General features: G+C 35.7%; 2 protein-coding genes across 15 annotated transcripts in view; one reads left to right on the plus strand and one right to left on the minus strand.

Moving 5' to 3' along the window:
• The window catches only part of Hrb27C (Heterogeneous nuclear ribonucleoprotein at 27C), a 35,020-nt gene extending 29,925 nt beyond the window's left edge, over positions 1-5,095 (plus strand). For 5 of the 7 annotated variants that reach the window (XM_071594345.1, XM_071594351.1, XM_071594348.1 and 2 more), the window contains 2 exons: positions 307-388; positions 4,143-5,095. In XM_071594345.1, the coding sequence (XP_071450446.1) occupies positions 307-388; positions 4,143-4,282 (222 nt within the window). In that variant the 3' untranslated portion in view covers positions 4,283-5,095. Of the gene's footprint in view, positions 1-306; positions 965-4,142 lie in introns of those variants that run through there. The other 2 variants (XM_071594347.1, XM_071594352.1) reach the window with 2 other exon arrangements.
• A 422-nt stretch (positions 5,096-5,517) lies between these two features.
• LOC139695519 (ankyrin repeat and death domain-containing protein 1A-like) overlaps positions 5,518-23,829 on the minus strand; it is a 430,852-nt gene continuing 412,540 nt past the window's right edge. For 2 of the 8 annotated variants that reach the window (XM_071594341.1, XM_071594337.1), the window contains 5 exons: positions 22,715-22,813; positions 7,619-7,711; positions 6,168-6,480; positions 5,800-5,928; positions 5,518-5,626 (listed from right to left, as the gene is read on the minus strand). In XM_071594341.1, coding sequence (XP_071450442.1) covers positions 5,541-5,626; positions 5,800-5,928; positions 6,168-6,480; positions 7,619-7,711; positions 22,715-22,813 — 720 coding nt within the window. In that variant the 3' untranslated portion in view covers positions 5,518-5,540. The remainder of the gene's footprint in view (positions 5,627-5,799; positions 5,929-6,167; positions 6,481-7,618; positions 7,712-22,714; positions 22,814-23,829) is intronic. The other 6 variants (XM_071594339.1, XM_071594338.1, XM_071594344.1 and 3 more) reach the window with 6 other exon arrangements.

Below are 23,829 nucleotides of genomic sequence, written 5' to 3' on the forward strand. Positions count from 1 at the left end.
TGGGGTTCATTGATGTTTTGTGTGACCCTTATTTAAATTTTCACAGCACTTGGTAAACTTAAACTGAAATGATATTTTAATAGACCTGGTTTAATGGGCTAATAATTTCTTTTAATAGGTAATCCTAGTGATGCCTTGTACTCCATATAATTTCCTTTAAGTAGGGGAAAGGCAATTGTTTCAAGAAGTTCTTCAAATGGCTCTGGTGTTCATTGTTACTTGCATTATAATGTCTTATTGTTAAGCACTTTCTACCTAGTGGATGATGTAACGTGATGCTTGATGCCCTCTTCCCTACGCCCTCAGCAGGACTCCTCAAGCTATGGTCCAGCACGCAGCTATGTCCCGGACAGCAGTGGGGGCGGCTACTCACATCCTCCCCCTCCAGGTGGGCCCCCCTTTGACTTTAGTGAGTGGACGACTTCGTGACATGCCCCCTCTGGTGCCTCTGTGGCCACACATCAACAGTGGCCAAAGGGCCATGAGGATGGCGTGCCAACAAGTTGAACCTTAAAGACTGCTGATTAGAGGAGTGCCCCTCTGGTGGCCTTAAATCATTTGTGTAAATAGGAAATTTTATTATTCAGTTACTTGGACTTGTCCCCTCTACATGTGTGATTGTGTGTGAGCATTGCACCCTGGAAAATAATGGGGTGTTGTTGAATTGCTGTCTGGGGGATTGGAGATTGACAATGCAAGAAAATATCACTTAGTTGTGGACTACATCTGCTGTGCGACTCAAATGTGGCAGCGTACATTTTGTAGAGCTTGGGAGTGTAAATTGTGTGATAGACCCGCATGTACTAACGGCGATAATGGCAAGCTTTCCATGCTTATTGTAATGTACGTACATGTTTGCAGAATTGGCGTTCAGTTTTTACCCTCACTGTTTTAATTTGAATTGTAATCAATTTAAAGGAATTTGAACTGTAGAAAGCTTAGAGAAGTAAATAAGCTGATGGACATGGAAGTAACTGTGCTTTTCTTTTTCCTTCCTCTCTTTGCATGCTTCCAGCCAGCTTTAGTGTTGTAGAATCGCTGTATCAGCTCAGTGCTAAGAAATCAGGCAATCAAAAACAATCTCATCTGCACTTTGGTTTAGTCATGCATGTGGGTGGACAAGTTACAGTAACTGCATAATAAAGAGGCCAACAAAAATGTGTTGGGCATGGTTTAATGCCATATTGTGAAATTCCATTTGGTACATGACTAACATTGGCATTTCTTCAAATGTTACTGTCATTGATTATGCTTTGTCAAAATTTGTTATGACATGTGTGTATGGTGCCAACACTTAGGATGTACCATGTGTTAATTGACAGAATTATCTTTTGGCTAGAGTTGCACAAAATTTAAATTCTGGGCCTTTTTTATTGTTTACATCATTGTGAATTCCAAAGCTCCACCCACCCCTGCATTACACATTGAACCATATGGTTTTCTGCACTGACTGTTCATGATTATGCACTCTAGCTGGCAAAAATGGTTTATATATTATTTAATCTTTATTCTATAGTGTCCTTAATGTTGGCACGTACACTTGTTAGTCAATCATTAATGAAACCAATATGGCATAATTTACCAATGGACACTTAAGTGTCGTCGGTAAATAATGCTGTTAGAAATAAGACATAGCTTAAGACCTATGAATAATGCTGAAGCTAGAGTAGGGACCAATGAAAGTTTTTTTTTTCAGAATATATTATAACTAGTTTTTAGGAACTTAACATGATATAGTTTCTCATGTTGCGACAGCCACAATAAATTAAGATTGTGTTTTGCTTGTTGGAAGAATTATCAATAGTTTGGCATAATTGAAAACCCTGCATGAGGTAACAAGCTTTCAGGATCATGGGTTAGCTTTGAATGGTAATGGAGGATTACTTGTCCAAATATTTTTATCGGAAAAGGAAGTAGGCAGCAAATGCATTTTAGCAATTCATGTACTTGAATTGTGAAAATGGCTGTGGAAAAATGCATAATTCTCTTGAAATATTTAGAAACAGTTTAAGGAAGTTGGTGGCTTAAATTACTGCAAAGCTGCTGAAGGAAAGGCTCTGGTTAATCAAAGTTACAGGTTAATACTCTTAAGATATCTTATTCCAAGTTGATATTTATATTCCTTCATAGCTCAAGTCCATGCCATATCCTGGCATATTGTAGTAGTGTATTTTTTTGTTATCTAGTGGGTGTGCATCGTATAATGGTCCTAACATAACAGTAATTCAAAATAACCTCCCTGGTGTTCATTTAATGGGATACACCAGCAATTTTTTCAGATAAATTAAACCAGTACATCAGTAAAACCAGAATATATGCCTATTGGCATTAATGGTCTAATGTGTTGAAACCCTACATTCAGTAAGAACTAGAGAAGAATATGCCTTTGGATAGGTGTTGGTATCAACATAAAAAAGTAGGTTTGCGAATTTCGCTACTGTTTTTAGATTAATTACTTGCGGGTAATGTGATGGTGAACTCAAATTTATATACCATTGAGACATGGCGGTGTATATATCTACATTGTCAAGAGTAGTGAAAATATTAGTTTTCATTCACCACTGATACATTCAAGATGAGGTCAATGAAAAGTATAGAGGGGTAATGATTTTGTTTTCCCTAATAGTCATTCCTAAAGAAATCATTGTACTAATTACAAAAATCATCTTATGCCAGCAGATATTGGTGTGCTAAGATGCCTGTTTTAATATTTAGCATCACTAAGAGGAAATAGTAAATTAAAATGTCAGTAGTGTATGCCGTAATTGTCTAATTTGTCACTATCTTTAGCCCTGGGCATACAGTTGTTTCCCATAATCATAAGCTAACAGCTTACATGGGAATGAAAGAGACTTTCATTTGGTGATCATTAAAGATAATATATTTATGCCTCTAAAACATTGGAATGAAAGAAAGACTTTTTCATTTGGTGATCATTAAAGATAATATATTTACGCCTCTAAAGTTATTTAGTTATTAATTGAACAAGAGCTGAGAAGTTATGAATACATTAATCAAAATGAATTCGTGCGATAAATTTTCAAGGAACAAATTGGTAATTTTGATGAAATTCCCTTAAAAGTCTTAAAGCACTAGGAACCAACACATTTTATAGTGAGATATACTGTACAATGTGTCCGTAGGAAGTTAGTAACAAAAGAAAAGGAACTATGCAATAATTGCAGAAAGTTTGCTGATTAAGGGTATGTGATGACAACCCCAAGAGGACATTTTACTTCACAGTGAATTTCTTAAATTCTTTCTGTGTGAAAAGTATCTTAGTGTACCCTTCATCAGATCTTTGACTGTAGCTCCTTCGCATCATCAAATATAGTTTCATCTTTCTTCTCTGGTTGTTTAATATTTTCCTGTCAAATTTATTTTCTCTGTCCTTCTCTGAACCAACCGGGTACTCTTGAAGAGCTATCAGTTGACAGTCATTTTTTTCCTCTTAAGACCTTGGAAATCTACCTCAAAGAAGTGCTGCTTCCCACTATTAGTTTTTCATATTATTCTTTGATTTTACTTAAGAATGCAGGCAATCAGCTCTGTTCTTTATGCCTGTATATTTTTCCTACAATTCTTAAGTTCTTGTCTAGAGTTAGTGTGCCAATTTATGGACAAAAATGAGAGCTATGCCTTCAGTTGGCCTTCTATAGCACTTTTGAGCAATTCATTACTTCAATTATTGATAATGCTTGAACCCATGTTTCTACATTGATCCCAAACATGGAAGTGCTCAACCCAAATTTCGGGTAACACAAGCCATCCTTATCAGACAAACCTATGAACCGACAATTTTATATACTTTGTTACCAAAGTTCAAGAAAGAGGTCAATTTATGCTCTAATTCATTTACTGAACAGTATAAGTTAATTTTATTGTCACTAAGTTGTATAGGCAGGTATTATACAGTTTTAAATAATTAAATTATTTTACCAGAAAAACTTACTATTGTGGCTGTCAGGAAAAAATTTACTTAATTGAACATAGCTCTTAAGTTTGTTTTATTGGAAGGTGATTTGAGGCATAAGCTTTTGCTTCAGTTCTCCTTCTAGTCAGAAATAAACCTTATCCTCTTTAACTATCCACTGTTTGTGAGGTTTGATGGTCAACAACCAAAAACAATGATTACAATGCAGGGGGCCAGGGTGAGGCAGCCGGGGGAAGCGGAGGTGGTAGCAGTGGGGGAGGCTACACAGGGGGTCCAGGACCCCAAAGGGGGGGAAACTACAGCCAACCCAGCCAGGCCCAGAGCTTCCATCCGTATCGACGAATGTAAGAGAGAGCAGGCCTTGCTTGTGACTTGGGATTTTGCCATGAGGACCAAAGTGTAGGCTTTTTTGTCAGGTTTTAGATTGGCCTGCAGGTGGAAGCCTCTACTTGAAGAAGCAAGTGTACAAAATGAAGGACAAGGTTTGATGTAATTCACGTGTTCCAATTAATTTTCTCAAAGTCTTGGTTGACTGTTTCCAAGTTGTTTAGGTGGGAAGTTTTGTTGTTAGTGATTTGAAGAAAGCATTTTTGGCAATAATTGGCTCACATTGAAAACTTGCATTGTTGTTGTTAAATTAATATTTTTCAACTTTATTTGTAGACATGTCATGTTGATTTTTTACTTTGGGATTAATCTAAAAAAAATGAAAGTGAATGTCCCATTTGATGAATGTGACTCCAATTAAATAGATGTGTTATTAGCCCCATACTCATTGTTGTTACATTATCATTTTGTATGTGGTAACATTTTGACAAAACAATATAAGTGGCTCTTGACGTACATTTTGTTAACGCATCAACCAGAGAAATAGTCCTTTAATGAAACTGCTCTGTCCAATTATTGCACTATATATTTTGTGTAAATTACACTTGAATTTTGCACAGTATAAATGAAGATTTAATATAAATTTGTCTTAGATTTATATGAATTTTTGTGTCATTGGTGGCACTTATTAAAAATTTATCTGAAAAAAATGTTGAATGTGATCTAGCTCCACATTTACAGGTTTATTCTATGATTGTTCCATCTTAGGCAGTGTTTATACTTAAAGTTTTAAGTAATAGAAATATAATGTTTATGGTAATATACAACTGGTCTTCAGATAAGTGTCTATCACTTCTAAGGTGGATATACTTAAAATTTGATTGAGAGAATGCTCTTGACTAAGGTTAGTTAAACATCGTTCTTAAATGTTTATTTAAAACAATCTGCTTACAGTAATACAGGTATAATTGAATTTGACATGACACATAAGCAATGAAAATGTTAATGCTTTTATTTTAAACCAGGGTATTACATTTATTTAATCCTTTATGCTTAATATATAATATTTGCTCATTTTATATATATATATATAATGCTTCTGAGCCTTGTTATCATTTATAGAATGGTGACGTTAAACATGACCTGGATGGATGTGAAAAATTTAGTATCATAATTTTATGTGGAAGCTTTCATGTAAATAGCCCACAATTGGACAGTCCAAACGCTTCTTCACCCAGAAAGATATGCCGGTAAACCTTCATGGTTATTGGCTGCCCTTTTAAGTGATACTACAGGCATTACACTTTCGTTTGTCATTCTTGTATCTTTCTGCATTCTCTTCATCCAATTTTCTGCGCAGAGCATCTGGAATATTCATTGATGGAAAAGATAAAATGTATGAATTTTTATTAGATAATACAACTTTTCAAATAATTCTATATGTTTCAATAGGGGTGTTCTTTGTCAAATATTATTTGATAATGTTAAAATGAAACCTTTATAAGTTTTACTATTGACCTAATTATTTGCTCTGTTACCTGCTATTCCCTTTTTGTCAATGGCTGTTAGTGATTCATATAGCTCTTTAACTGGATTTGCATCGGGTGGGAGGCCATGTGCCCATATCAGTAACATGCGGTAACCATGTTCTTTGTAGCTTGAAGGACCTAGAAGAGTATGCAACAAGAATTTGAATCTTTTTGCATTGTTGATTAGTGCAACTTCAATGTGATCATATGACATTCTCTGCCTTTTATAAGAGTAAGATATCCTAATATTTTAGTGAATTATTGGATGTGAAATTTATTGTGTCATTCAGAAGAGATTAATATAATTTTGATAATGGAGAAAATTCAATTGGTCAGTTGGTTTTTGTTCAAATGAATGATATGGCATTGTAGTTTACCAGTGTACTGGTGCTCAATGGCACGTATTTGATCCTCTGTAAATTTCCAGTGAAGAGCAAGACGTCTCCATTCTCCTGGTCCCAGCTGTTTGTAAGAAACTTTCCAAAGTAGTTCTCTTAAACGTTCTTGACATCGAGGAGCACTTCCTGCCCCTCCTTCAGCAACACCACTGCTCAGTCGTCTCCATGGTCCCCTTCTCCTCCTCCTCGTAGCACTTGAATTCTGATGACCAAGTTCCTTGTCATCACTGCTCCCACAACCATCCCCATCCTGCTGAGGAAATAGTCCCTCACCCTCATCCCACCATGCACCCTTGAGGTGCCCACGTGGGTAAGGGAAATTTATTTCCCTGGGCAAAAGCCATAGATTGGCATGATGGGAATATTTCATTTGTCTGGCAAATAGCTCAAAACATCTTATACGTTTTTAGAATTTATTTTATGCCAAAGGCCTCTAAAGGAAACCATTCTGTCAGCACAGTTTTAATTCTTATTATTAGGGCATTATCAGGGTGGGTGGCATGCAACCATGTGTTTAGCATTGCCCATTTACGCACAATCAAATTGAACTTATTAGGCTTTGTGCACATAAAAATAATTATGTGAATGCAAATAATATACATTTCATCAAATGGTCAATTTTGGTGAAACTGTTTGTGTATGGAATGAAATAGCCTCATGGGCAGCTATACTTAAAAATGTTGGAATATTATATTTTATCGTATATATTTAGTCATATTTTGTCATTTTTGTCAGATAATCGTACTATGGTAGAACAAATGTAGTGGAAAATGTGCACAAATGTGTGAACCTAAGCAAATTTGAATCTGAAATTTCAGCTAACCTTACTGGTGATTGAGGAAGTTTTTGTAAATGTTGAACATTGGCTTGACCATTAAAATAGCTGTGTGATACTTACTGTGGATGTAAAATGTTAATGAACTGCCATTAACATGCCACCTAATTGGGTGTGACGGATATTATCAAATATCTGGTGAAGAGCCAGTATTATGGTATAGTTGCAGTGCATTTCATATTTCATGTCTGACATTTGCTGCAGGTAAGTATTGGTGGGCTAGATGTATTTGGGGAAAATATTACTTTAAAGGTGACATAAAGAAGTATCACTGGATGCAAGGTTAGTATATTTAAGTTGCAATTGAAAAGTCATTCCTACAACTTTTTTAAAACACTTAAAAAGAAAAGGAAACTTATAAATGTTATGACATTAGGGGGACTGGGTGCAACACTGCAAGCTATTGTATCTTGCTACTTAATAGGACTTTTGAACAGTTACTTAGTGCTTAAAGCTCATGCAAATGCCAAACTTCATCAGTTCCCACCTTTTGCTCTATGTGAGTATGTGCAAACTTTTAAGTTAGACAAACAACACAAAGCACACATACAAAGCATTTACTTCAAATTGGGTATTGGGACAAAAGGGTACGTACGATCGGATAGTCTAGCCTGGCTGTCTTGATGATCATGTCAACAATAGCGGTAAAGCTACCTCTGGCAGCAATATACAAAGGAGTCTTCCCACCCTGCAAAATAGCACCGAGGAAGTTCATCTTTGCATTGCTTACAAGAAAGCTGCTGTTGATTTTGATCAACATGTTTATAATTTGAAGAATGAAATAAGCTTCGGGTATTATCGATTTATTTTGGATTGCTTTTGAAATAAATCAAGAAAAAAATTGACTTGGATTCTTCTCTTTCATTGCCTGGTTACTTGTTTTCTGTTGCATAAACCATTAAGCCACTGTGATAGGTTGCAGTGCAATCATGTGGAATGATTAATTTTGAATCATGAACTCTCCTAAGGAATAGGCAAACTGCATTTTCCAATGGCAGCCAAAGGAACACTAATTAAAGAAATTAAGGTGCATATTTTATGGTGTTAGTCTGAAGGATTGGGTTGCAATCAATGAAAGAAATTACTTATTCTCATGTAATGACACTTCATCCTGTTTCTATGCCATTGTTTTTGCAGTTACATGTACAAGGTGCTGGAATGTATGTTACTAACTTAATCAGCATTAATGTTCTAGTGATCTAAAAATTCTCCACTTGTGCAATTCACTTCAACTGAATGTACTGCCATCTCTTAGTATCGATCACTTCAATAGTACTATTTAGTTTCAGTTGCATTGATAATTAGAAAGGTAGTCTCCATTATTTTATCCCAAGTAATATAGCAGCATCCAATAGTAACATGCTAATAAGTTAGTCATAATTTGAGATGTTTATGCCAGGCTAAAGTTTATCTCAAATATTTTAGCCTTGTGGAGAATGGGTTAGTTTTTCTTTTTTTGTTATAAATTAGGTGTTAAAAGTTTTCATTCGTCTTATCAAGCAGAGTTAACAATAATTTGCATTTTACCTCTGAAATGTATCCATGGATAAAAAAGTCAACACTAATCAAGGTGGAAATTTCCAAAAGTTATCCTCATAATTACTGGCATGTTACCAGAACTCTTATTTTCTATGAGAACTATACATAAATAGTTGTTTCCCTGTGAGCAGTGGTCAAGAAATATAGTATGCATGAGGGAGTTGTGTTTAAGATAATGCTTAAATGTGGTGCCGACTAATTTTGGAGAAAATTTGTAACATCAGTTTTCAATTGATTGTAACCCAAAATGTGAAAATATTTTTACCATTTTCAGGGCTTGTTGATTGATTGTCTGAATATATCTAATGAGTCAGTTTACTTAATCTAACTTGTGAATTCGTGGATAATGTTTTACAGAAGCTGCCTAAAGAAGGTTCAGGAATAACTTGTCATGATGAGCCCTAGTCATTTTTGAGAGAGCATCGACTATTATATTATTCAAGTTGGTTTTTGTTGTGCTTGGAATAGCAATTTAACTTGAGTAACATAACCCATACTGGCACAGTTCGAAACTGCATAGTTTTCAGTAACTACTTCGGACTTCAATTATAGTTTCAGCAACCAGACACCATTACTGTGAAAGTTGTAATTGCATCCAGACCAGCAAACTTGTACTGTTCATATCACCAGGATAGAGTTATTATTAGTGTATATGTTGTTTATGTGAAGCACATTAGTTGCCCTAAATTTTATGAGTATGTGCTATGCGAAATCATTTTGAATAGAATGGTAGCATGGAATTACTGAATATTTTGGTGGTACTTCGATGAAATGATCCCTTGATTAGTAAAAAGGATCCAGTACCAAAGCAGTCTGGCATAATATTGGTTTCACCAAAATTTCTTCAATCCCATGAGTAATTGGGTACTTCAAGCTGCCCTATGGCTGCGGCAACTATGGAAAACCTTAGTTTGATATTCAATGGTTTTGAAAAGTTTGTTCTTTTTTCACGGCAACTACTCAATGTGGCTAAATGCACCCATTCTCATTGTGTAATGGGGAATGAATACCCATTTTTGGCATATAAGTATAGGGTAAATTAATACAGTTCTGTTGGAAGTTCCAGAAATTCACTAGGGGCTGTGCTATTGTCAGAATATTCAGGCCATCAACTTATGGATTTATTGTTTGCACTATAGAAATGTGTGGTTAGAACATTGATCTCTGTAATAAATGTTGCATATCTTTATCCACAATACCAACAAAGATCACCAGAGAGATTTCAGAATTCCTATCAATGTAATTTGCAGTATAACATTAAATGGAGGGGTGCAAGCCTGGCCGTGCACTTCCTGCAGGTTATTCTTTTGACTTCCCAAGTGAGAAATTATAAAACCTTCCATTTTGGCTGCAAGCTCTTTCAAATTAATGGGACTTGGAATTCCGATGCATGGCTGTTGGAGAATTGGCACTCTCTTTCGCAGTGAAAACTGCATTTTTAGTACTTCCTTTTTTTATAGTTATTTACTGAAACATCGACCCATAGGCTTTATTGGCAACCATGTTCTTCGACACCCACCCATGATTTTTGGAGATGACCCTGCATTAGCAGTAACTTTCTTGAACGTGTATCCAAGGGAATTCGAATGAAAACCAGAATATTATCCGAGACTTTGAGATCCCCATAGTATCCTTGTTTTCATGAGAAACGGACCTAATGAAAATGATTCATAGATTTGGGCCATAAGATGAACAGCAATGATGCAGAACTATATCGAAATAAAATTATCTGTCCACTTCCTCTTGGGCAAAAAGTTTTAATTAATTTTAGGAGACGGTGTGAAATGTGCCAAATGCAATGGTGCGATCTTTCTTGCGTTAGGCATTTGAAACAATGTGTTGATCAATCAAAATACGATATCAGGATGTCCCGATTATTAATTTAGATTAAAAGAGCGTTTGGAATCAAGATCTCTTGACTCATTCGTAGTTTTAATATAAGCCTGATTTAAAAAAATCATGATCCATATCCATCCATTAAATTGCAATAATTTGACTAAAGTTCTAGGCCCTGATGGAGTATTCACCCAGTGCCATTGTAAGAGCAGAATTACATGTAATTTCGATTTTTCGACGCGGAACGCGTAGATATATAGCGTAGAACAAAATATTATCTGAAATAAAACAATATGTAAAACTGTCAAAGAATAACGCTCACTCGTAAATCAGAAGGTACGGGATTAACTCCTGCTTGGAACCCCAATAATATTGAGTGATATTATGTATTAGTACGCCGTATTTGGCGGTTGTGTAAATACTGAACTATAGAGGACGAAAGTGGAGGGTTTCTAAGTTTTTATATTTAGAAAATTACATGTTTTGAGAAATCAAACCTACAGCTTATCGCATGCCGTGCAGAAAAATAGTTATTAAATATAGGATGTTTCGGATCATTTTACATTTGTTCGCATTGCTAACATTGGACGCAAAGGAGGATAATACGATTACGACACATGTTCATGTGGTTCATTTAAGGTATGGAAATTTCCAGGCTTACCATCAAAAAGATTCTATTTTGTCTCCCAAAATGGGAATGTTTTCCCATAAATCAAAAGTTGAAATTATTATAAGCCTTGTACATAGATTGGTGAGACCCAACATTGGCGGTAGAAATAGCGAATGGAGGCAAATGTTCTTTTTAATGCGTTGAAATACAGTTAATATGGTTAAAAATCTATGGAAATCCTCTATGAAAAGTCTTGATGGTGGGTAAATACTACCTAATCATAGTAAATAGACCACGATATCTGAATATTTTGAATCGCACAGGACATATTTACCTAGTAAAACCTACTGACAAATATTTGAAAATCCCTGATTGAGTTAATGATTTTTTCATTTTGAATATCTATCCGTGCATTTGTGTATTAGTCTAAAAACTTTGCTCATGCACAAAGGTTTAAGTAAAATTTTGAATACCCATAAGGAGATGCAGTATGGGAAAATATTTGACTGAGAGGCAGTATTTCATTTACCACCATTGAGATGTAGCCGTTCATATCTAATTGTGCACTGATAAATTATTGTATTCGCAACAACGATGTCTTGGTCTCATTTAGAGTACATGCCCTCTTAGCCTGGGATTATTTAAGGAAATTTATATAAATTATACGGAATCAAATTAAAACAAGGAAAAACTAATTGAAACGAATGGAAGAAATTAAACTAAAATAAAATAAAAGCATTCTTGAAATATTATTGTAACATGAATTCCATTTTAATAGCCAGTCTTCTTCTGAATTACTTCAAATGAGGGCTTATTACATACCTTTGCTGTGATATCTGAGTGGTATCTGTTATATTATTTCTCTCTCTGCATTATATCTGCATCCACTATTATTTCTACTTTGTTAATCCTATTGTAATGCTCACTATACAATAAAATCAATTTTGAATTTTCATCATGAAGTATTTCATAAAAATATTAAATTCATTTTTAAGGAAGTCTTTGAAATTATCCTAGGTAAACTGGTTTAGGCCTTTTTATTCATGAACAATTTTATTGCTTGTTATATCTTACTACTTGTCCCATCTGACTATGCTAGACCTTTCTGCCACACTGTTTTCTATATTATTGTAAGTATAAGTAACATATTTTTAGTATGAATTTTTTTTCATCTTAGTTGTTTCTTGCAGGAATATTGTAATGTGTGCTAGGTATTCTTGCAGTTTGATAAAATTGTGTACATTTTATTTCAGTCATATCCATGGTAGAGTATACATACTTCTTTGCATCTCCTTAGAAAAAACAACCTGGCACCCAATGCCACAATAAACATTTAATCCCTCCTACTCACTTCCTCACTTCATCCCATCCAAAAAGCCTACCCTTTTCTGTCCCCTATCTCACTTGGCTGATGTTTTCCCTTTTATCATGGTCTTCAGCCCTCCATCACCAATCAATATACTCTTAATCCACTTTTCCAGCCTCTTTGGACCTCTCCCTTCAGCCATCTCTCCTCACAACCTTGCCTGCTATTTCTCTGTTTATTATCCTTCCTTTCCATTTTATTTGTCTCATTCATCTCTACACTAACAGCTCTCAAAAACCTAAAATCCAAATGAAACCTATTGGCTAAAAGACATAGTTTCTGATCCACACAGGACTGTTCATACCAAAGTTTGCATCAATCCTTTAATGTTATATTTATTAAGATCCCTGTCTTCAACTCCCTCATTTTTGTAAATGCTTCTTTGCTTTAGGTATTCTTTTTCCTATGTTTAAAAAACTTTGGTCATGTTCATCAAAAACACCAGCTAGATAGGTTAAATTATCTACTTGCTCCAGTTATGCTCTCCAGTTTAAATGTTTGCATTAGCCTTCCTATTTATTGAGAATCTTTGTTTAATTAATTTTTATTATCATCCCATACCTAATATAATGATTTCGTAGTGTGCTAAGTAATAATTGGCTCACTGTGACATGATCATCCACAAATCTCAGTTTCAATGAACTCCCCACCGTATTTCATTCTTCCCTCAAGTTCTTCCTAAGCCTCTTTCATCATTTCCTCCAAAGGTTCATTGAGAAGAATTGGTAATATTGCACAGGCCTGTCCTGACCCACTCTACATCCATTTCTCATTCCTGCGCAGTCTGAGACATGTCGTGTTTATGTCACATATGCCTCCACTCTTATCCTATCTTCTGTAATCCATTCATTATATTATTATATATTTTTATAAAAACGTAATATAGAATAAAATCAGGACGTATTTGCCTGTTTCATTGTTTTCAAAAAGGTGTTTGATAGAAGGAATTGGGAAAAACTAGTGAGTATATTGCAGAAAATAGGAATAGATTTGAGGGAAAGGAGGCTAATCAGCAACCTGTACATGTCTCAGACTGCGCAGGTCCGAGTGGGGAACGAAGAGTCCAGATAGGCAGTGTTAGGGAGAGTTGTAATGCAAGGTTGCCTGCTGTTCAACATATATATGGAGAAAATGATTGAAGAGGCATGGGTAGAACTGGATGTAGGAATGAAAGTCGGAGGAAATGTAAAATCAGTTAGGTTTGCTGATGACTAAGCTTTAGTTTGTCAGTGGGCCTTGGGGTTGCAAACATTGCTGACTGAATTGGAAACTCATTGCGATAGATATGGGATGAGAATCAATATTAATGAAACAAAAGTTATGTGATTTTCCTGAAAGATAAAGGCTAAGCTTAACATTAAAATAGGAGGGCAAAAACTAGAGCAGGTAGAACAGTTTACTTATCTCGTAAGTATTTTGGACCAACACGGTCAAAGTAGTCGGGGCGTAAGGACAAGAATTCCGCTAGGTAAAGAGGCTTTCACAAGGAGGAGGGAGTTGATGACAGGGACATTGAGTAAGGATAATAAGAAAAAACTTGTCAAAAATTTACTATGGAGTGTAATTATGTTCGGAGTGGAATTCTGGTCTGTGAAGCAGGATGATAGAAGTAGATTGGAGGCTTTCGACTTTTTGGTGTGGAGAAAAATGGAGAAGGTGAAATGGACCAAAAGGAAAACAAATGAGGAAGTATGGTGGGAAAGGAGAGGGGTTTGTTTGGAGAAATCCTAAGGAGGCAGGACAAATGGAAGAAGGGCATATTGATCGGCATTGGGATGTTGGAGACTGTAATAGAGGGGAGAATGTTAGGAGAATGAGGAAAGGGCAGGAATAGGATAGGGATGTTTGACGGGAGGAAGCGAGCACACAGAGATGTAGAGGGACTTGATGAAGAGTAGATTGATGAATTGTATTTTCTTAGGATCCACAAAATATTTATTTGGTAGTTGTGTCCATCCAAATCCTACTTTAACCAGTAGAATACTTAATGAAATAATAAATAAAATATAACTAAGCTTCATATCAAAGTTTAGCAAGCCTTTTGTTAACATTCTTAATCAATGTCCCTGTCATAATTTCGGTCCTCCTTGTGAAAGCTTCTTTGCCTCATACGATTCTTTTTATGTCCCTATTACTTTGACCATTTTGGTCCGAAACACTTCTGAGATATGTAAATTGTTCCACCTGCTCTAGTTTTTGCCCTCCTATTTCAATGTTTAGCTTAGCCTTTTTCTTTCTAGAAAATCGCATAACCTTTGTTTTATTAATATTGATTTACATCCCATATCTGTCGCACTGAATTTCCAATTCACTCAGCAATGCTTGCAACCCCTTGGCTGACTGACAAACTAATGCTGGGTCATCAGCCAACCTAATTGATTTTATGATTTCCCCAGCTGACTTTCATTCCTATCTCCAGTTCTTCTTGCGCCTCTTTAGTCATCTCCTCAACATGTACATTGAGCAGGTGACAATGACCATCCTGCCTCACTCCTCTTCCTAGCACTGCCCACCCAGACGCTGTCCCTAACTTGGATCTGAGACATGTACAGATTGCAAATTAGCCTCCTATCTCTCTAAAAAATACCATAACACAGTAACCAACCCGAAGGTCAGTTTGGTAGGTGATGGTAGATTTCACCCAGTACTAAGCCCAATGGCTTGTGAAATTCACACATCAAGGTAGGGGGGCTAGTTCCTTTCCCTGTGTCGTTTATGGTTTCCCAGGAAGATCTGGTACCGGAAAAATCACATAGTTTGGGTGGAGGTGCAGGTGCCCAGAGATTTGCCCAGTAATCGAACCTGGGACCCTCCAGTCAGTAGTCCAACGCTCTACCCCCTGGACTACCACGACCCACCCTATCCCTCCAAGCTACTCCTATTTTCTGCAATATACTCATTAGTTTTCCAAATTCACCCAATCAAATGCCTTTTTGAAATCTACAAAACAGGCGAGTACATTCTGATTGTATTCTACATTCATTCATTGCGTATGCCTCTCCCCTTCCTGAACCTAAACTCATCCTCACCTTAGTAACCATTTTCCCTTCTCTCCATCCTTTTGTGGATGATCTTGAGAACCGCTTTAGCTGCATGTGAAATCAAACTTATTGTTCTGTATTCTTCACACGATATAGCCTTTACCTTTTTCAGAATAGGAACTAACACTCAACTCACAAAGTCTTCTGGCCAGATTCCTTTCTCATAAATGCCATTAAATTATTCCCTAAAGACTCTTCCTCCCACATTTTCTTAAACCTGTAAGTAGCTCCACAGGAATGTTGTCCAACCCCATGGCCTTTTTTTCAATTTATTTGGTTGGCTGCCTTCTTAAAATCCACAGAGCAAGTACATCCTGGTTGTTTTTTGTATTTCTTTATGTAAGCATTACCTGTACTTCTTCACTTTTTGCCCCTTAATTGATCATCCCCTAAATAATCATATGCTCTGTTGTCCTTATTTCTTTTGTTGATGGTTCTAAATGGTACCTTAGCTGCATGTGAAACCAAACTCAATGTCATGATGTCCTTACATACTACTGCTTTTCCCTTTTTTTCGGATGCAATTAATGCTGAAGTCTTCTGGCCAGTTTCCAACTTCATGAATGTCATGCATTAGCAGATAAAAACTCTTCCTACAAATTTTTCCTGAACCTTTGATTAAATATATGTTCATGTTATGTATCTCCACAGTCTTTTTCGATTTTATTCCCTCTAATGCCCTTTCTATATTGTACAAATAAATATTCCTGGACCTAAGTTATCCTTTTGGAATCATACTTGCTCTCCCTGACCTGACAGAGCCCATTTGGACACTCCATCTCCCACTCGCACCTGAACAGTCTAAGACATCTGCAAGTTGAAAACGAATATCTAAATCCCTCCAATCTACAGTATTTTCTGCAATAAATTAATTTACTCTACCCAGTTCACTCTATTGAACACCTTGAAATCTACAAAACAAACTTGTACATCCTATTCCCTTGATGATTATCTTCATTAGTGGCCTTATTACTGCCATGGAATTATGATTGCCTCTCCCCTTTCTTAACCCGAACTGATCATCACTTTAGTAAGTAGATCTAAACTATTCATTGAACATCTAAAACAAGAATGAGTGTCCCCAGTTAGCACTTTTTTTGGCTTATGATTGTTTTATGTTCTCTAAGAGCAAGAATGGCATCTCTTGTCCTCTACTTCTTCCAAGTCTAAGTTGATAATCACTTATATATTGTTATTCTTTCTATCTCTTTCTCATAATTCATTATCTATGCCTTCTTCTGCTGATATTTGCATATGTATTAACGTTGCATTGTAAAATTTCTTTAAAAACTCCTTCCATTCATTGAGCATATTTTCATCACCATTAAGAAATTTACTATTGGTACCTCTTATGACTATAACCTATACCTGGGATAACGAATCAATATGGCCGCCACGCTGAAGTCACGCGTTCCTCTCTCTCTTATCTGTTTCTATCTCTTTGGGTTAAGTTCGACCCTTTTTGTGCTTTTTTCTGTCCGTGTGGATGTGAGTTTATATAACGAATTTCCCCAGTTAAAAGTGGACCCTGTTCCCATCAGCTGTTTCAGCTACAGAAAATTTAGATTTTCCAGCTTCGCCTTGTGTGGTTTGTCGCCTGTCAGCCTGCAGTACCCCGTCACCTGGCCAACAAGGCCCCGGCGATCTGCCGGCCTCTCCCCGGCAACCCCGCCGCCGAACCCCAGAAACGGTCTCATCCTACTACTCCTGGTGATTCTCTCAGGTGATGTGAGTGTTAACTCCGGCCCCTCCGGCTCTTCCTTGAGCATGTATTACCAAAATGTCCGGAGCATAAACAACAAAATATCTACGTGCAACTCCATTACCGCAATATGCCCTCAAATGCTGTTCTGTCTTCCCTATCCATTTCTAGTCCCCAAAGCAGCAGACTTAAAGCTGATATAAAACTCCTCTACAACACCCTAAACTCGGCTGTTGATTGCCCTGAACTGCTATCTATCTTCAACTTCAGAATACCAACCCAATCCACCCGCACCCACTCCCTATTCCATCTGCCTATTCCTAGAATATCTCTCACCAAGCGCTCACTGTTATTTCGCCTCTCTTCCCTTCTAAATTCACTCCCTCACACTGTCGACCCCTTTAACTTATCATGCAACAACTTCACCACTCAAGCTTTATCCCACCTTTCAGTAAATTAAAATTTTCCCCGGTCCATGCTTGGTTCTCGTTGTTATTGTTATGCTGTTATTGTCTTTTGTCTTCTTTTATGTTCGTTATATTTCTACAATGTTTTAAAATAAATAAATAAATACTATACATTCAATGAAGGGCGCTCTTAGGGCTTGGTAAAAAGCTTTAAATTTTCTTTAAAATGGGAAGTAGGAGTTGAGTGAGTTGAGTGCTGTGTTACCGATTGGAGGGCACAATTTCAGGTGATGCCTCTGGGCAATATCAGCTTAATCCAGCTGTATTTTGGGTTCGAAACTATATTTGGCACAGGGAAAGGAATTGACCCTCCTATCCTGATATCTGAATTGCACACTACATTGAGCTTAGTCTAAGTGAGCTCTACATTCATATCTCTATGCAACCTTAGGATTGATAACTGTAGTGATAGGTTATCTGGAACTTTATCAAATAAAATTTTTTAAGAATAAATAAATAAGTTTTCCACAACGCTGGGAAATTTTCATTTCTTTTTACTTTTTTAAGAATTTCCCCTCTTTTGTTCACAAAATTTTGGCTGTTTTATTTTTGGCAACTGATGTATGGTCAATGGTTTTATTTTTATAGATATTGTCAAGCTAATATTCTCTTTCGTGGCTTCAAAAACTGCTCTTCCTCCTTTGATATATATAGATGTGAAACTTGGTATTTGAGGCAATAGGATGAACATAAATTATAGGTTTTAGAAATGTGGGAATAGAGAAGAATGGAGAAAATATGCTTGACAAAGAGGCGACAGACCATGCAGTTTTATGTATTATGGATGAAGAGAGGAAGTTGTGAGAGTAAATTTTGAAATATTGGAACGAATGTTGAAGGCTGTGGTCGTAGGGAAAAGATTGGGTAAGCCAGGTAGATGCAGGTAGAGGGAAGGCTTCTATGATGATATGAAAGCAAGTAAAAAGTTGAAAGAACTGAGGAAGGAAAAGATATAGGCCACACAAAGGAAAATTGTGATATGTTGAAGATATTAGTTGCTAGATACTCGAAAAAACCTATCTTTAATTGGTAGAAAAAATGAATTAATCTCAGCATCATATGTTGTAACTTTTTGTTAGTGGTTTTGAAACATTGTCTTTGCCACATATTATTTTTATATGACATGAAACTACTTCTTTTAACTCATTCTAAAGTCCATAGTTTACTACTTCTTCCTCTTCTTTGCTTTCTCAGGTGAATGAACTCTATTCTTATATGATATTCTTCTTGTTAAACCAATTTTTATCTTTCTGTCTTATAAATTTAAATTATTATAGGTAATCTACCGGTTAAAGTAAGTTTTGGATAGAATAAAGCTACCAAACAATTCTGTTGTCTCTCCCAACAAAACACAACCCAAAATCCTACTCTACAATAAGCCTCTCTTCAACTCCTTATACTTCTTTCCTCCCTTCATTCCATATAACATTCTGATCCTATTCTTGCCTCGTCTTCTTTGGCCTAATATTCTCCCCTCTATCGCAGCCTTCAATATCCCACTGCCAATCAATGTGCCCATTATCCATTATCCCTGCCTCCTTAAAATTTCTCGTAGCAATCCCCTCTCCTCCCCCACTATGCCAGTACTTGCTTTTTTGTTTTCCTTTCTGTCCACTTCACCTTCTTTATTTGCAGATTTAAAAAAATGGAATTTGGTTGTGAAAAATGTGTTTCGTGAGCATGGAATCTATTAGTCAGAGTTACTGGTCTTACTTTTAATTACCTCTGAATTTTATTGCAGCATCAAATTTACGACTGGATATTATTTAACATGACAATTTACATTATTTGGTGTCAATCATCAGTGACAATTGATTGCAATAAAAAAAATGAATTAAAATTTAGCTCATACAGCTTAATAATTCATTAAATAGTCACTGAACAGAAAACGCTTCTTTGCTGTTAGAAAAAATAAATTCCATAATTAAAAATCACAGTTTCTTAATCAGCCCATTGCAGAGGCACATGGGTTATGGGGTAATGGTCTATTGCCAACTGCATTGTTAATCGTAATAAGAATTAAAAATTTTGCCTCATCTGAGAGAAAAGGATTAGTGATTGAACATCTGAATATTGGTAGAAAAGTTTTTCATTAATCATGTTGCTTCTCCTGAGTATCCGGAGCTATTCTAGCTAGATTCATGCATCAGAACGCTAAAGGTGATTTTGAAATTGGAACAAAATTTAATAAACGGTGAAAGGTCGTCAAAAACCCTCTTAACTCGTTTTTAATTTTGATGAACAGTCCATCTTAAAGAATCAGTGACTTTAAAATAAATAGGTACAACACTTTAAATGTATACTAACGTTGTTAAGGTTTTTTTTCAAATTTTTGTACTTCCTTCTTAATGGTATTTTTCGGTTTAAAGATTGGGCCGTGATTTTTTGTCGATTATTTAATTACTCAGGGTCAAAAATATATGATAGTTTCAAACCAAGCTCGGACTGGCTTCCATATATTTCCATCACGATTGAAAGATCAAGGCTTATTTTTAGACTCTGTTACCATAATGATAAATATTTTCGGTAATACTCGACTAAATAATGCCGAAATCAGTTGTTATTCGAAGTACTCTCTAATTTTCCTCATTCGAGTGTTTCGCAGCAAGATTAATCCCAACATTGCCATCTCCTAAACGATTACTTAACGTGTCACTGATGTGACTCGAAGTTGTGATCGAACGGGTGGCAATCGATGAGACAGATATTGAAAAATGTTGAACAGCTGTAAGAGTGGAGTTAATTTAAATCGAAGATTATTCGAATTTAAAAAATACAACATGAAGCATGTGTGTAAAAAGTGGATTTCGGACACATGACAACTTCTAAACCTCGAACAGAATTTAAAGTGTCCCTAAATACATGAAGCACTTTTCGGCTTTTTTCACATCTCTTATCCTCTTTGTAAAGATAGGAAGGATATAAACCCTCCCACCCATTAGACCCATCACCTTTTCCTGAAAAAAGGAAAAAAAATCGCATTTAGATTTTACGAAAGCCTATCTCTATGATAATTTATATATCGCATCAATTATCTAGGAACTTGTATTTCGAAAAAGTACACTGATAAGTTGACGACCGTGTATTTTTCTTGCAATGGTAGTATTATACATTCAATGAAGTGGAAAAACATAGATAAACTCTTTAAAGAAGTTGATAATTACTTAAATAACTCTGAAGCGAATTTCATTGGTGAGCATGCGCAAATGTTTATGGTGATCTAAGATGACTAAAAATCTTTCTTCATCAACCAAGGATGAATTACTCGTAAAATGATAAACCTTATATCAGATTCCTCCTGAACTCACCCCCCCCCCCGGTAAAGAAACTTAATACGAAGAATCATTGGGATATTTGCCGGGGATTCTTTATGTTTTACCGTATCATGCAAACCAACATATTGCCTATGTATTGTAGACAGTTGATTAGTGGAGAATTGTACAAAATTGAACTTCCATTTCACGAAACCTAAATTCTCATGGTTATCCACGTTATTTCTTAAACAAGCATCGACAAATAATTAATGCTTTGCATTTATAGAGGAAGGAAGAGGATAGGTTTTTTTGGACGGCACGGCTCGCAGAACTGATGCGGGAAATTATGTAGGAATGAGAAGAAGTTCAAGCGATTCGTAGAATATAAGAGTAATAGTTTTTAGTGGACATCTGAGACGATGACTATAATGCCTTTGATTGAGTGATGAAATAAAAATGCGCCTGGTGCAATTGTGTCGTATCGTATAATATTAAGAATTTTGGGTTGTCTACAGTGTATTTTGATCCATGGAAGGTATACTTAATACAGCAATTCTTTTCTTTACCTTCGGCTGGTCCCTATATATACCCCTGAACCGCAGACACCCTAAAATGTGTGTCGAAAATATATTTATCAAATTTACAAATGCTATAAAAAATCGTATTCTCATAATAAAACTTTTGAACAGATAATTATAAAATCAAAGAAATGTGAAAATGCAGACAGGGATAAATAGTCATTAAAAATTATTGTTTTGAGATGTCTAAGTGAGTTATCCATTAGGATTTGTATTTCATTTAAGGTTATTTATCTTAGGTATCGTATTCTTTTGGAAAACGGGGCCGTTTTCCGTAATTATGCCCTTAGAAGAAGAAAATAAGCAATCTTATTCTGACTATTACGTCACCCCTTGATCGATTCATTTACATTTTTCACTGAAATAATTCTACATTGCACGTTTTAGAGGATACGTATATGTTCCAATTCATTTCCGACAGTAATTTTAGGGCCTTTCACATGGCTGAGTTTAAAGCTGTGTGCAAATTTTAGCCAATGTAAACTCTGGAACCGAGTAGTTTAGCAGGGAACACGTTGATGAAAACTCAGCCGGAAATATTGAAATCCAGGAGGATGCACTAGTTTAGGAGATTAATTTTCAAACGGCGTCTCGTGATAGGGCACATATAGCAGCGCGAAAATATAAAAAGACTTGTGAAAATACGTGTAATTATTCATATATAAGTAGGAACCTAAATTGAAGGGATATTACTTGAGCGAAGCTACATCATTAATGGTGATGTTTATATTAAAAGTGAGGTTCGGCCACTTTGTTTTATTGTTTTTTAAATTTATTTGGTGGTTCTTGAGCTGATAGTTGCATAGATTTTTCGAACTTTGAGATTTCACCCCGAAAAAAACACTTTTGTAGGGTCACTAGACATTCCAGTTTTCTCGGGTTTATCACGATGTACATTGTTTCTCTGTCTAGAAATTTGGTTTCAGGGCGTATTATCTTTCCAAAATTTTTCCCTTGCAGTGCGGTATTTTGTAATTAGAATAGAATATTCAGTAGTCTGAAATATTGTGTGGAAATTCTTGGGGGGACATCATAACTGATTTTAGCGAAGGAAAGTTGAATGATGAGCCATTAAACAAATTAATGTACTAAATCTGCTGGTTTTACTTCTACCTAAGGGCCGACGCGATATTTACATGTAAATTTCGTAGTGCATTAATTGAAACGTCGATGGAATCAACGGTGAATAATTAATGTTCTAAAAATCTCTGGGTTTTTTGGCAAATGTTATTGACTCTTGATCGTCTTTTCCTGGGTGAAGTAGTATTAAATACATTGCACATTCATTTCTATTTTACCTGTTCCCTTTGGTCAATGTTAGCACCAGCATTTAGCAAAATTTTGCATATGTCAGAAAATCCTTGCTCCGCTGCAAGGTGAATTGGCGACTGGAGGCGCTGGAAAAAAGAAAAATATATGATTCCATTTATTGTAAGGTATGGAACTACTTAAGCTGGGGGATTTAATTCCTTCATCAAAAGGCCATTTGTGACAAAAATATCGCAAATATTTGGACGGGCAACGTTAATTGAAATAATATATAATTAGGATACTATTGAGACCTTGGGTCTACTCTTCCAGAAAACACAACTTCTACCCATGGCGAACGCTTCACCTTCCTTGGCCCATAGTTCACAGTATGGGATCCATGGCTGAGGAGAATTTTGTTTCTTTTATAGAGAATTTCGGTTTAAGAATAAATTGAAAGTACACCGACGTTCTCTATATTAGTGAAAGAATTTTGGGAATTACAGTGTCAAAAGTTAAAATTCAGTAAAAAATTAAAAATTGAACATAGTGGGACTTAAATTTGTGTAGAATTCCAATTTTACAAGTAAAAGATACTTGGCACTTTTTGACGCGATATTTTTGCCGTCCACTGTATCGAAGTTATTTTCGATACACGGTTGGAAAACGGGTATCAGCAGTTACGTGTATATTGCGGTCACATATACCGGTTTGACCATGTGTGTATACATAAATATATATATATACATAAATAAATAAATAAATATATATGTATATATGTATATATATATACATATATATATATATACATATATATATATATATATATATATATATATATATATATATATATATATATATATATATATATATATATATATATATATATATATATATAAGACAAACCGCCAGATTATTCTCGTTACCACTAACACAACTGGATTTGACTTCCTCCCACCAGTTTTGTGAAATTTCTCCCCAATCCCATCGCGATTTCTTTGCCTTTTGTCCTTCTAACTTTGTCCCCTACACTTTTATTCCCTTAAATCAATCTCTGAAACTTGTCACCTATTACGTAATGCTGCTGATAGATCTTGTCTTAAAAATGAAATGTAAACACTTAAACTGTGGTCGACATTATATAATATTTTCAAAAAATACTAAT

Source organism: Hetaerina americana, unplaced genomic scaffold (assembly GCF_022747635.1).
Source record: "Hetaerina americana unplaced genomic scaffold, ioHetAmer1.1.p SCAF_6, whole genome shotgun sequence".
NCBI classification, from domain to species: Eukaryota; Metazoa; Arthropoda; class Insecta; order Odonata; family Calopterygidae; genus Hetaerina; species Hetaerina americana.